This window comes from Channa argus, chromosome 1, assembly GCF_033026475.1.
Source record: "Channa argus isolate prfri chromosome 1, Channa argus male v1.0, whole genome shotgun sequence".
NCBI classification, from domain to species: Eukaryota; Metazoa; Chordata; class Actinopteri; order Anabantiformes; family Channidae; genus Channa; species Channa argus.
The window spans coordinates 47037821-47052389 of record NC_090197.1 but is presented as its reverse complement, the minus strand read 5'-3'; the positions used below and the strand labels follow the sequence as shown (position 1 = coordinate 47052389).

The 14569-nt window shown below is 40.4% G+C and overlaps 1 protein-coding gene across 1 annotated transcript in view; it reads left to right on the top strand.

Moving 5' to 3' along the window:
• Window positions 1-14569, top strand: part of vps8 (VPS8 subunit of CORVET complex) — a 51176-nt gene that overhangs the window by 21289 nt on the left and 15318 nt on the right. The window contains exons 12-30 of the mRNA XM_067527455.1: window positions 674-781; window positions 1117-1197; window positions 1576-1746; window positions 2921-2995; window positions 3288-3323; window positions 3928-4018; window positions 4396-4442; window positions 4547-4636; window positions 7766-7812; window positions 8164-8386; window positions 8489-8578; window positions 8988-9039; window positions 11668-11710; window positions 11946-12018; window positions 13245-13364; window positions 13479-13550; window positions 13657-13776; window positions 13996-14052; window positions 14137-14219. Coding sequence (XP_067383556.1) covers window positions 674-781; window positions 1117-1197; window positions 1576-1746; window positions 2921-2995; window positions 3288-3323; window positions 3928-4018; window positions 4396-4442; window positions 4547-4636; window positions 7766-7812; window positions 8164-8386; window positions 8489-8578; window positions 8988-9039; window positions 11668-11710; window positions 11946-12018; window positions 13245-13364; window positions 13479-13550; window positions 13657-13776; window positions 13996-14052; window positions 14137-14219 — 1679 coding nt within the window. The remainder of the gene's footprint in view (window positions 1-673; window positions 782-1116; window positions 1198-1575; window positions 1747-2920; window positions 2996-3287; window positions 3324-3927; window positions 4019-4395; window positions 4443-4546; window positions 4637-7765; window positions 7813-8163; window positions 8387-8488; window positions 8579-8987; window positions 9040-11667; window positions 11711-11945; window positions 12019-13244; window positions 13365-13478; window positions 13551-13656; window positions 13777-13995; window positions 14053-14136; window positions 14220-14569) is intronic.

Sequence of the window (14569 nt, the reverse complement as noted above, 5' to 3'; positions counted from 1 at the left end):
CAGAGGATGCATTTGTGTTGTTTCACGTGGTCATGCACCTCCTGACTTTCGTAACTTAGAGAGATATTTTTCACTTAAGTAGGTCTTAAGTACTTCAGCTACTGGTATTTTTTTTATTCCAAAAGTCATAGCAAAAACCAAATACAAAAACATGAAAATATGAGGTTTTCAGCAACAGTGAACGGTGGGCACTCCTGTACAATAATGTTACTGTGTCAGCCTGCTGCTTCACCTTATCACATAATGGCGGGATGTAGTTACTGTGTAATGTAACCTCCAACTGATATTTCATGACTTGGGAGTGTCATCTCCATGACTTCTGCTTTTCAATAACCCTTTCACGGTGTTGATTGGAGTGTTCTTCATGCCATAATTGTTGGCTATGATACTATTCATGATGCTTGCATGGATTTCTCGTGATACTCCCAGTTCAAAGATATGCAATCAAGTTAACTCGTAACCGTAAATTGCCTGTACGTGTGAATGTGAGTGTGGATTGGTGCCTTCCAAAAAACTATATTTGTTTTTCCTCGCATCAGAGGAATGACATTTCTGAAATGTACCAATGAGAGCTGAGATAGGTTCCAGCCCCCATGACTCTTGCCAGGATAAGCAGTTAAGATAAGTGATAGATAGACTTACTGATGTTAATTGATGTGTTTTCTTTCACCAGTCTGATCCGTCCAGTGTTCCTCAGCTGGCCTGGCAGTTTGTTCCTGTTCAGAAGACAGTCAACCCGATCCTGGCTTTTTGTAAAGGAGATACAGTCCACTTCCTCCTGGTATCTGCTCAGTTCCTTTTTAACTTGTAATTACACAAGAGTTAAGATACCTTTTTTTAATTGTAGCTATTTTCACATTATCATGAAAAAGATGATATGGTTTTTATAAAAATATTCAGAACGTATAAATGCTGATGTATCATTTGATGTAAATGTATTACTACATTGAGTAAAAAGGTTTTCTGATTACCTGCGTAGCCTGATTTCTCAGTGTAATCAGTTTATTTAAGTGCAGAGCTTTAAGTGTATTCTGGGAGACAAGGTTAGTGTTTACAGCAGTGTTCAGAACAGTTTGTCACGCTGAAGTGTTCTCTGCTGCACTACTGTTCATTCAGGTGAAGAAGGAGGAGACAGGCACCATCCATGTCATCAAACAAAGACAACTCCACCTTAGCTGTGACATCATTAGCCTGAGTGTAAGTACCTAGCTTAAGACACTGGGTCTCTTCTACTGCCATTCTTAATTACACACTGCTTGTTTTGGTCCATGTGCATATTTGTTAGGGTTACTATGGCAGGGCATACAACAAACCGTTAATTACACTACTGGACATAGAGTTTGAAATTTTAGCCATACATTTAATCTTCCAGTGTGTGAATGGTCAGTCCTTTTGGCTTTAGGATATATTTAGACTAAGCTTAACACCCAAACCCTAAAAGGAAAGTGAGCTGATTGGATAAAGTGACTGTCTCTATCAACATCCTTGCAACTGCTTGCATGAAACAAGACAAATACTGTATCTTGCAGTGCAATGTGTTTGACTTTTTCTGGTCCTGTCTCTGTGTCTATGCAGTGGATTAACAGTCGCACATTGATCCTGGTAGACAGCCATGAAAAGCTGCAGGTTGTGGACCGGCCCAGCCAAGAGGTTTTGGAGACTCTGGACTTGGAGAATGTGCAGCTTGTCTATAACAGCCGACATTTCAAATCGCTGGCCACTGGGGGAAATGTCTCCCAAGCTCTGGTGAGGAAATAGTTAATGAGGGACAAACTCAGAGGTCACAGTTAATCATGGAAAGAGGTTCATTTTAAGGAAAGAAATTAAACTTTAAAGGGTGACTGTGGCTCAGGATTAAGAGCGGTTGTCCACCAATCCCACAGTTCAGCTCCTCCATTGGTGTGTGTGTGATTGTGAGTGCACATGGGTGAATGAGAAGCAGTGTAAAGTGCTTATTATTATATTATAGTGTTTTATTAGTCGTATATTAGTGTTTATTACTGAGGTCAGAGTGGGCAGTGGAGTCAAACTGAAGTGCATTATAAAGATAATTGGTTCTAATGTTTTGGCCACCTAAAATACAAAAATGAGCCCTGTTCTTACATTTGGGTACTTGCTTTTATGGGGTACTGATGTGAGTATTAAAAAAAAACATGCAATAGTTCTGCCATTTAACTAATTGGACACAGAGAGCAGGGAATCTCTATTTTGTTATTGACACTGACCTTGAAACATCTACAGATCTACAGAAGTTCCGCAGGTAGACAGAGGTCAATGTAAATTTGGTGTAATGGACTATCCGTGCCTTGTGTCAGATTTGAAATAAAAGTATCAGTACAAGAAGGCAGTATTGAACCCAGTACCCCAGCTGGATATGATGAGCATATCAATAATAGGAGACTCAGCCAAACTTTTGCTAAATAAAACCAGTCCCAGCATTGACCCTTAACGAACACAGTTCAGAGGAGGACAGTCAGATACTTTGTATTTGTCTTTCACACATCTTCCTCTGAAGCTAAAAAAGGTTTTAATAAATGTTTTGTCACATACATTAATACACTCCCAACCTTATAAACCTAGTTGAATTGGTGTACTGGTGATTTCAGTCTAGTGAGAATATATCTTTTCACTAAATTGGCTTGTTTACCTAGCCGGTCTGATTCTATCTAATCTTTCTCTTCACTGATTTTCAAGTACTCTGCCTAAACTCTTTGCAGTCCACATGGTTGCCGCTCTCATCTTATTATAACATTTATAACGTTTTCAACTTTTCTTGGCACACTCATGCTGGGTGTAGGTTGGCTTCAATTGTTTCTTCTATTCATTCTGGAGTTCAGCTGAAGTGTTATTAGCATGAGTTGATCAGTGTTAACTCACATTAAATGCATCTGTGGATGTTAACAGCATGTCTGTGTTCCAGGCTTTAGTTGGAGAAAAGGCTTGCTACCAGTCAGTCTCAAGCTACGCAGGACAGGTTGTCTATTTGGGCACCAAGGTACTGAGTTTTTATTACAAGTTAAATCCATTTACTGTGTGTACACAATCATTCTGAGTTGTTTCTGTGCAGTAATAGTTAGCCATTTAGTCTTGCCTTGACAAAAACAGGTAAACCCTGATATTGATATTGTATATTATAAACCCTGATAAACCTTTGATATTGTTTTATATTGACATGTTTAGTAGTTTATATTTAAGGCAGCAGGCTAAAATTCAGTGTGAAAGTAAGTCTTTTGTTTGTGTCTGCTGATTTGTTACCTTTAACATTGTGCTGTTCTCTTGTCTTGCAGTCAGCTCACATCATGACTCTAAGAAACTGGAGAGAGGTATGTACAATTCACAGTATGCGTAAGGGCATAGAAACATCAATTTAACATCAATATCAAAAAACTAGTGGTGATGGCCCAACAACTGGCACATGGCCAACTGTCAGCTTGTGTTACAGCCCTGACTCTGCAAGATGGGCATCAGATTATGGTTGGTTATTTTTTAAGAAAAGAAAACATATAATTGGATGAAAACCAAAGGAAAACAACCACAGTTTAAATAAAAGTATCTGTAGATTTCCACTGAGTTAGACAAAGAGCCAAGGGTCAAAAAGTGTTTATATATTCATATAATTAATCAGTGGATCAGAGTCAGTGGATTCAGTATTCAGATAGAAAGTCCAAGGTCTGTTAGGGCATTTGCATCCTGAACAGAAGTTCTCATTTTCTGCTGTGCTGTCCTCAGTTTTGAAGTACAGCAAATAAGATATACATCGCTACCTTCCCTTAATGGCAATTTATGCTCACAACGTGCTCATATTAAAATGTTCTCAAGTCTTTAATGTCAGTTTGAATTGTAATACTTGAGCTGTGAAGGGTTGCTACTGGTACACTAGGATCTGTAAAAATCCATGATCCTCCCTGGATGTCTTTCTGTGTCCAGCGTTTAGACTGCATGCTGAAGCAGGAGCATTTTGTGGAGGCTCTTGCTTTGGCCTGGTCCTTTCACGAGGGAACTGCTAAGGCTGTGGTTGGTGGGTATAATGCACATCGCACATTCAGCAACTAGTACATTTATTTTGCTGATAACAGTAGGTGTTTTCTTTGTTTGGTTTCATGTATACTAACGGATGTTAAAATGACCTTCATTAATATAATTAAGGCACGCTGAAAACAAGCTTTTGAACTATGACAATCCCCACAATTTTGTCTCTTTACGTCAAGTTGCTTTTGGTGGCTTTAGTAAATACAAATTAAATACAACATGCCATTTTACACAAAAAATAGTTTGACTTTATTTCCTTTTTTTTAAGCTTAATATAGGCTTCATTTAAACTTGGAATATAGTATTAGTGCATTTTTTAGTACATGTAATTTCAATGTCATTAATTGTGGTTGATGTTTGTCTCAGGCTTGTTTGGAGATCCTGTGAAGAGGAAGGGAGTGATAGCTGACAAGGTAAAGACAGAAACCAAGTGCTTGCTGCATTAAGTCTGCCTACCAAGAAAAGTCCATAAGTCTTGTTCTCATTGTTTAACTGGTACCACTTTCTGTGTGTGCAGATGGTAGAGATCCTTTTCCAGGTTGCAGAGCGTGCTTTGAAGAAGTGTCCAGAACAAGGCAAGATCCAAGTGATGGAGCAGCATTTTCATGTAAGTTCTCATGCCTTAAAGAAACAGTGTAGAGTGTGTATACGTTGTAGATGCAGTGTTTGTCTAAGTCAGCATATATTTGTCTAAGTCTTATCAAAAATCATAAATTATCAAAAATTCCACTGTATGTGAAGAAAAGTCTCACCAGCAGTTGGTTTAGCAGTATTAGAAGAATTTTTATATCTTAACAAGAATAAGAATTAGTATAGCTTAACAGATATACTATGATAATCAAGCAGATGAAATGAAAGAGAGAATGTCAAATTCATGGCATTAAAGAATCTTATCTTATCTAATCTAATCTTCTAATTCAATTCAATTCAACTTTATTTATATAGCGCCAATTCACAACAAAGTCATCTCAGGGCACTTTACAGAATAAAGTCAAGATTATAAAGATATATAAAGAGAACCCAACAATTCCCCCTGGAGCAAGCCATAGGCAACAGTGGAGAGGAAAAACTCCCTTTAACGGAAGAAACCTCCAGCAGAACCAGGCTCAGGGTGGACGGCCATCTGCCTCGACCGGTTGGGGTGAGTGGAAAGGGGAGAGAGAAAAGAACAGAGCAACAAAAGCAACAACAAAACATCAGGCAGATTGGTAGGATCAGTAGCTTCACGCTGGAAGACACACAGCTTCAAAGCCGGGGGACACCTGCAGAAAGGGACAGAGAGAGGGGGACAGAGGAGGACAAAGACAACTACGGGAGAGAACACACAGAGTTAATGACATACAGTGGTGACAATTGCTGGATGAGAGGAGAGGAGAGATGGTCAAGAGGAGGAAAGGAGCTCAGTGCATTGGGGGGTGGGTCCCCCAGCAGTCTAAGCCTATGGCAGCATAACTATAACTAACTATATGACATGACATGGTGTCAGTTATGCTGCATGAGGCAACTGCTGCAAAATCAGAAGTTATCCCCCTGTCAAACGACTGTAGCTCAGTTGGTAAGGCAGTCGTCCATGGAGCACAGGGTCAGTGGTTTGATCCCCGGTCCCCGCTGTATGTCGAAGTGTTTCAGGGCAGGAAACTGAACTCCAGTGTCTTCCCCTGAGACACTTCGACATATAGCCGGTACCAGGGATCGAACCACTGACCCTGTGAGGACTAACAGAAAAAAAAAAATATATATATATATATATATATATATATACATATACATACACATACACACACACACACAAAAGTATATAGCCCATTATCTGAAGACAAGAGAAGATTGTTGGTGACTTTTACCAGGGCTGTTTCTGTATTATGACGAACTTTAAATCCTGACTGAAACTATTCAAACAAATTATTCCTGTGCAGATGGTCGCATAATTGCTTTGCAACTACTTTTTCAAGAATGTTAGAAACAAAGAGGACATTGGATCTTAGTCTTTAACAGGTGTTTTAGCCTGTTCCCAAAGTTTGATGATATCTAATACGAACATATCTATTAAGAGCAAATCAGTCTAGTTGGAATAGGGTTTAGCAGATAAGGTTGTTAGGTGAGATTAGTTAGTTTAGATGAAGAGGACAGCACAGCAGAGAATGAAGCGGTTAAAGTTATGGTAAATGGTCTGCACTCATGTAGCGCTTTTCTACTTGTTGGCACTCAAAGCGCTTCTTTTTCACCCATTTGAACTCATAATCACACACACACACTCATACCGATAGCTGGCCAACAGGTAGCAACTAAGTTGGGGGTCAGTGTCTTACTCAAGTAATTTGATCAGGGAGACAGATACTGTAGGAGGGTATTCTGTGTCTCATTGGGAAAATGGAAAGTGGACAAGGAGCTTTGGTGGTGGAACGCGGAAGTTCAGGAGTGTGAAGAGAATGAAAAGTGGAAAGGCAGCTGGTCCTGATGAAATACCTGCACAGGTATGGAAGTGTCTGTTTAAAAAATCTTACATAGTGACAAGATTCCTGAGGAATGGAGAACAAGGGAGATGTGCAGAGCTGTTGCGTCTACAGAGGAATAAAGCTGATGAGACATACCATGAAATAGTGCGAAAGAGTAATGAAAGCTAGGCTAAAGGCAGAGGTGAGCACTTGTGAGCAGCAGTATGGTTTCATGCCTAGAAAGAGCACGACAGATGCAGTATTTGTTTTGACGATATTGATGGAGCAGTAAATAGAAGGTCATAGGGAGTTGCATTGGGTGTTCGTAGATTTAGAGCAAGCTTATGACAGGGTTTTGAGAGAGGAGCTGTGGTGTTGTATGAAGGAGTCTGGAGTGGTAGAGAAATATGTTAGAGTGGTGCAGTAGATGTATGAAAGCTATAAGAATGTGGTGAGGTGAGCTGTAGGTGTGACAGAGGAGTTCAAGGTTGCAGGTGGGTCTCCATCAAGTATCGGCTCTGAGCCCCTTTCTTGTTTGCTCTGGTGATGGACAGGCTGACAGATGAGGTTAGACAGGAATCTCCATGGACTATGATGTTTGCAGATGACTTTGCGATCTGTAGCGAGAGCAGGGAGAAGGTGGAGGAAAATCTAGAGAGGTGAAGGTCTGCTATGGAATGCAGAGGAATGAAGGTTAGCTGGGCAAGACAGAATACATGTGTGTGTGAATGAGAGGGATTCAAGTGGAGCAGTGAGGTTAGAGGGAGCAGAGGTAAAGAATGTGCAGGATTTTAAGGGCTTAACGTTATTGGAAAAAAGGTGTGGAGTGTGAAAAAAAGGTGAAGAGGCATGTGCAAGCAGGTTGGACATCAGACAGATAGCAGTGAGAGAGGCCAGATTGAGGTGTTTGGAAATGTTCAGAGGAGAAATTGTGAATATATTGGTAGAAGGATGCTGAGGTTGGAGCTGCCAGGCAGAAGGTCGAGGTGAAGACCAATAGGGAGATTTAAGGATGTAGTGAGAAAGGACACGAAGTTAGTTGGTTTGAAAGAAGAGGATGCAGAGGACAGAGTTAGATGGAGGCAGAAATGCAATATTCCCAACTGAAATGTACCTCACCACATTGAATATGAAATGAGATGTGAGCGAAGTCAACATTTTCAGCTTTACTGTAAATTAACTGGTTTGACAAAAGTGTATTATTAATCATTCATGAATTATACCCATTTATTATTAGTGGCTCATAAGTAATGGAACAAATTAATACAATTATTGCTTTGAATACTGTGTGATGTGTTCAGGATGTGGTTCCAGTCCTGGTGGATTACTGTCTGCTGCTACAGAGGCAGTAAGTATACACATGCTGTACACTACGTTTGAACCATAAAGTAGCTGAACTCTTTACTTAACTGTGTGGTTCTTGCTAATGTACGTTTTTACAATAAGTCTATTGTGGTGCTGTAGGGATGGGTGGTATTCCCAAACCCTGACCCTTACAGTATTTTTTCAGTAACTATATAAATGACAATACTGTAATTCAACAAATGAGACAGTATAAATGAAGTCTTTGTTCCACACCAGTATCTGTGCCTCATATTTAACCTCCTTATTGACAGTTTAGATTGGCATCATGGCTCCTGGCTCAGCATTTTCACTGTGCTCATTTTCTGTAAATGTGTGTTTTTCTTTGTGTGCACAGTGACCTTCTTTTCAACCAGCTGTATGCTCGGCTGGTGGAGAACTCTGTAGCTAAAGGGGTCTTCCTTGAGTGCTTGGAGTCGTACATTGTTGCAGATCGCCTTGGCCACCTCACCACACCCATCATGAGGGACCTCCTCGCTCATTACCATGACAACAGTATGATGGACAGTCTGGAAAGATGCATAGTCCACCTGGATGTCACCAGCCTTGACATACAGCAGGTGTGTGTATGTGGCTAGTGAGGTTTAGCTAGAGAACAGACATTAGTGTGTATATTTTCACCGTTACGATTTTTAACAAACATTCTTTGTGTGTTATTGAAGGTGGTTCAAGTGTGTTGGGAGAACCATCTCTATGATGCAATGATCTATGTTTTCAACAGGGGTGTAAATGATTACATCACACCTATGGAGGTAGGTCCTACACTAAAATGTCTGTCTGATCTTTTAACATACATAAATTAGGATTTTTGAATTATTAATATGACTTTAATTTTAGTTGTACAAAGGTGAAGTTGAAGGGATTATGTAGTTTAAACAGAATTTTTGTTTGTTTGTTGTTGAAAAATAATAGTGTGGAAACACTAGCAAATGCCCACTGTAATACAATCAGTGCAGTATAGATTAAACAGGCTTTATGTTTTTCTTTTTTTTTTTTGTTTCAATGCCTATAAAATATTCACATACCGTATAGTGTTTACATATAGTGTATTTAGTGTATGCGTTTTTTGTAACCTATTTTGATTGAACCAATTCACCAGATGCTGAGTAATAAGTGATTGCATACCTTCATTGTGATGTCCACTCTATTAATATTTTTCAGAAACTCTTTGCTGTGATTGGCCCACCACTTAGGGAGGGAAGGAGCCTAACAGGTAATAAGCCTGGGAACCATACCCCCACCATATACTGCAGAGAATTTTAAGCATCTCCATTCTCTATGTTAAGTGTGAGTAAAATGTGACTTATTGGTCTAGTTCCTTCAGAGCAGGTACTCTCTACAATGGAATTATATTGACAGCTCTTAATAAATCATTACCCTGTATGCAGTCTTACATGCACTTAAGTAACCAGGTCACTTCAAAATAACACAGCTTTCTTAGGTAATCAGGGAATGGAGTTTACATGCACTTAAATGTAGTAGCCAGGGCCACTCAAGTATTTTTGAATGTTTCCGACCTGCGCACCCTCACCCCGACCACTTTGTCACCAGGCTATTTTTCTCTTGCCCTCTGGGACTGCCAGCTGGTGTAGCAAAAGCTGGAATGAAGTCAGCCTTGTTCACACAGTCAGCTTATTAGCTGCTTGCACGTACAGAAACCTGGATCACGCCACAGAACACGGCCACCGCAGCTCTCCACCAATTTAGCCTTCTCTCACAGTCCTCACCCATCAGGTCAGGAGGTGAATTTGAACTTCTCAGCGCTGACACCTGGAAGTTCCATCCTTTGAATATCGTTCCTTTAGGATTACAGCACTGATTAAGGTTCACTGGGATGAGCTTGACAATCTGTTGTCCCACTTCCCTGAAGATGGCACTCCTCTCATCATCTTGGGAGACCTGAACATACACCTGGACAAACCTCAGGTGGCTGATGTGTTTGCTCTTCTAAGCACATTTGATCTCACCCACAAAACTACCAACAACCTGGACCTCATTCTCATACGGAACTGTACCTAAAACAACATCTTGATCACTACTTTGCATTTATCGAATCACTTCTTCATTCAGGTCATAGTCTCCTTGAGGTTTGCTGATTAACTTAGATCTTTTGCTTGCCTTGTACCTCACTTGTAAGTCGCTTTGGATAAAAGCATCTGAGAAATGACTAAATGTAAACATAACAATGCAATCTGCCATCAAATCACTAAAATACTATTTTTCCTCACTCTAGCCATGCCTGTAGGCTACTTTTTTGCTGCTTAGAATGTCAAACAGCAGCCCAGATCAGCTGTAGATAACATTAACTCCATGATTTAAATGATGATAGGACATGTGTGCTCTACATGTGTGCTCTGCATGTTGGTTGGAAAACAGATGTTAACATAAAAAAGCTGTCTTTGTCCAGTCCAACCTGATGGCAAAGTCATAGATGGCCTCTATGCTTCCTCTCTTCTGATAGCATGTCAAGCTGGGCTGGAAGAGGAGATGATGGCCTCACCTGACCTATAGGAGGAAGTGTGTGTCATTACTTACTACTGTCTCTAACTCCATAAAGTGGGGCTTCAGTCTCTGTAAAGAACCATGGGTCTGATGGTCTTACAGGGGAGGACTAGATAGTTAAATCTCACCACCCTGTTGTTAAGAGAAAAGGAAGAGCTTCTTGACACCCCAATTATACCTGAGGGCATTTTTGGGGCTGCTTTCACATCAATTCAGAGGAGGAGAAGAAAAGGACAAACATTTGCACTTTCCAGCTTCAGAATCCTCAGGTGGCTTCTCTGGCTCCACCGAGAGCACCAGCTCTAAAAGGTCCACGGCAGAAAAAGCCTTCATCTCAGGAAGGGACACGGCCACCACAGCCATCTCCTACCTCCACCCTGGTGGTAAGGAGAACAAAACATCTGGCCTGATAGCCTAACAGATGGTGGAGAGCTAAGATGCCAACTCCCCTCTCAGACTCAATCAGTTTCCGAGGCTCCGTTCACGAGCTCATTCAGATAGCCCGGTTCTGTTCAGCCCGCCGATGACGGAATGTTTGGCCTGTCCCAAGGCCCCAGGAAGAGTTGCAGAGACAGTGTTCAGCAAGGGGGATCTCTAAGTAGCATGAGTGAGTGTCTCACCAGACCACCCTCTATGCTCATTAATAGCGAGGAATAGGTGGGGTTTTAAATAATGGCTTATGCAGTGTCAGCAGGGGAGCGCTTGTCTCTCTTTGACACTGAAATGCTTAGTCCCAGCCAATCCTGGCAGAGTGCAATAGGAGCTTCTGATGAAGTCATGCTGAAGGCGTTCCCAATGTGAGACACGAAACAAATGCTATGAAAGAGAACCGTGGTTATGTAAATAACCCAAAGTTGTAAATGTTTTTACGCAGAGTAAGGTGTACAATGTCTAACAGCTGTCCCTTCTGGGTATGTCTCTTTCAACGTTTTCTTTCATATTTGGAGACATATACGTTGGGGCTGGTTCCAGTTCTTCAGCCGCCCCTGCTCTGCTATCTGCATAACAACTCAGATACATTCTTCAACCTATGTCTCACACGCACATACTCACCATGTTCAGTTTTACTACTGCTTGTACAATATTGTAGTCACGCTATGTTCTGTGCACTATAATAACATATGTTACGTATAAGACTAAGTTATTAATACAAATAAATATTAATGCACACTCAAGTAATATTTTCCACACAACAGACAAGTGATTTTATATTCAGATCTGTGTGTAGCACATTAAACTGAGGAGAATATTATGACATGGGTGATACTTCAACACTTAACAAGTGGATAATACAAAAAGGTTGAAAACCATGTTTAACTCTGTTTTTCTTTTTGTACAGATGAGGAAGTGGTAATGGGAAACAAGCTGTTGGTGTACATAAGGTGAGTTTACCCAGAGGTGACAGATTTGGATAATAAGTATGAGCTTTAGACATTCCCTTTGAAAAAAAAAAAAGAAAGTTGCTTATTGATTTATTAATAAGCACATTTACAATGTTGTTCAGTGATCCTGGACTTTAGACAATTATCTATAGATTGGTGGACTGTAAAAAGCAAAATGCACAGGTGGCAGCAAAATTCCTTCATACAACATATACGTGTTTGTGTGTGTGTATAGCTGTTGTCTTGCAGGAAGGGCATATCCACTAGGAGACATCCCAGAAGACCTTGTTGTTCAAGTCAAGAACCAAGTATGTAAATATTGTACAGTGCCTTGCGAAAGTATTCGGCCTCCTTGAACTTTGCAACCTTTTGCCACATTTCAGGCTTCAAACCTAAAGATATGAAACTGTAATTTTTTGTGAAGAATCAACAACAAGTCGGACACAATCATGAAGTGGAACGAAATTTATTGGATATTTCAAACTTTTTTTATCAAATAAAAAACTGAAAAATTGGGCGTGCAAAATTAGTCAGCCCCTTTACTTTCAGTTCAGCAAACTCTCTCCAGAAGTTCAGTGAGGATCTCTGAATGATCCAATGTTGACCTAAATGACTAATGATGATAAATAGAATCCACTTGTGTGTAATCAAGTCTCCGTATAAATGCACCTGCACTGTGATAGTCTCAGAGGTCCGTTTAAAGCGCAGAGAGCATCATGAAGAACAAGGAACACACCAGGCAGGTCCGAGATACTGTTGTGGAGACGTTTAATGACGGATTTGGATACAAAAAGATTTCCCGAGCTTTAAACATCCCAAGGAGCACTGTGCATCCAAAATATATCCAAAACATAAACACAAAAACAAAATGATCCAAAACATAAAGCAAAATCTACAATGGAATGGTTCACAAATAAACATATCCAGGTGTTAGAATGGCCAAGTCAAAGTCCTGACCTGAATCCAATCGAGAATCTGTGGAAAGAACTGAAAACTGCTGTTCACAAATGCTCTTCATCCAACCTCACTGAGCTTGAGCTGTTTTGGAAGGAGGAATGGGCAAAGATTTCAGTCTCTCGATGTGCAAAACTGATAGAGACATACCCCAAGCGACTTACAGCTGTAATCGCAGCAAAAGGTGGCGCTACAAAGTATTAACTTAAGGGGGCTGAATAATTTTGCACGCCCAAGTTTTCAGTTTTTTATTTGTTAAAAAAGTTTGAAATATCCAATAAATTTCGCTCCACTTAATGATTGTGTCCCACTTGTTGTTGATTCTTCACAAAAAAATTACAGTTTCATATCTTTATGTTTGAAGCCTGAAATGTGGCAAAAGGTCGCAAAGTTCAAGGGGGCCGAATACTTTCACAAGGCACCGTGTATGTGTGTTTGATGAACACTAGGATGTAAATGTGTAAAGTAGTAGTTTAAAGTTTTCTTGCTATCTGTTGTTATACTGTTGTTGCTTATTAGTCCATTGAAGCAAGGAAAAAGCCAATGTTAAGCACTGTGTGTGTGTGTGTGTGTGTGTTAGGTGTTTGAGTTCCTGATCCATCTTCGCTCAGCCGACTCATCAGAAAAGGAGGGGGTTTTCCCTTTCATTCGCACTCTCCTACACTTTGACACACGGGAATTCCTCAATGTCCTTGCCATGGTGAGATCTTTGCTCTTGTCATGCTTGTACATGTGTTTAGCGTGATGAGCAATGTGTTTATCCCCACTAGTATTTTATATTATCTTTCATAGTTTTATCTGCCACTTATTCTAGACCTTTGAAGACTTTAAGAATGACAAGCAGGCCCTTGAGTATCAGCAGAGGATAGTAGACATCTTACTTCAGGTAAAATCACAGACATTACATGCTGTAGTGAAAACAGCACAAAGAGAGGCTTGGGTGTTTCAGAAGTAATGTGCACTCATAAAATCATGTCTGTCTGGTTACCTAGGTAATGGTGGACAACCCAGACTTCACTCCTTCCCAAGTGGGCGGCCTCTTTACCTTTCTGGCTCGACAGTTAGCCAAGCCAGATAACACACTTTTCATGAACAGGAAGCTCTTCGATCAGGTAAATAAGCATATCCCTAAATCCTACAATACTCCTCTATCCTCCTCCGAATAACTTGCTGGTCTCTCCCTTGACTTTGAACCAGACGGCTCTCAGGTTTAAGTCTTGTGCAGAAACTCCAGTGGGTTTAACTTTGCCTCTGTTTTCTCCCATGTTTAGTTTGCAGTACATGTGTTTGAGCAGAATTTACCTGCATCTTTGCTCATTTTGTCTTTTCAGGTTTTGGAGTTCCTGTGTTGCCCAGACGATGACTCACGACACACTGAGAGGCAGCAGGTAGGTGAAGTAAACACAGAGCAGTTAAACACGCAACACAAGCTACAGACTCTGTGATGATGATGTATTGCTACTGGTGTGCAGGTTCTACTGGAACTGCTGCAAGTCGGTGGTGTGGTCCAGTTTAATGAAGACAGGCTGTTGGCTTTGGCAGAGAAAGCGAAGTTGTGAGTAGCTGACCAAAGACTGATCCAAGCATATTTTATGTTTTATTGAAAAACTGTAGCATCTTATTTTTTTATATTTATAGTGTATCTTTTAACTCCAACTTTAATGGGTTCTGAGCCAATGTACTTGATCCATATTATGCAAAATATTGTGCACAAACTGGATTGTACTTCACTACAGTTGCGGAAACAAATAGGTTTTGTTAGTTTAGCTGATACGCTCAAGGTGTCACTATTGTGCTGTAGTAGTATGTAGTGTCAGGTGTTACTATGTGGTAGGGCTTAAATATTTCTCAAGGAAATAACCCTACTGTGATACATTATTGAAAGCTTTCAGTTTTAAAATAGGA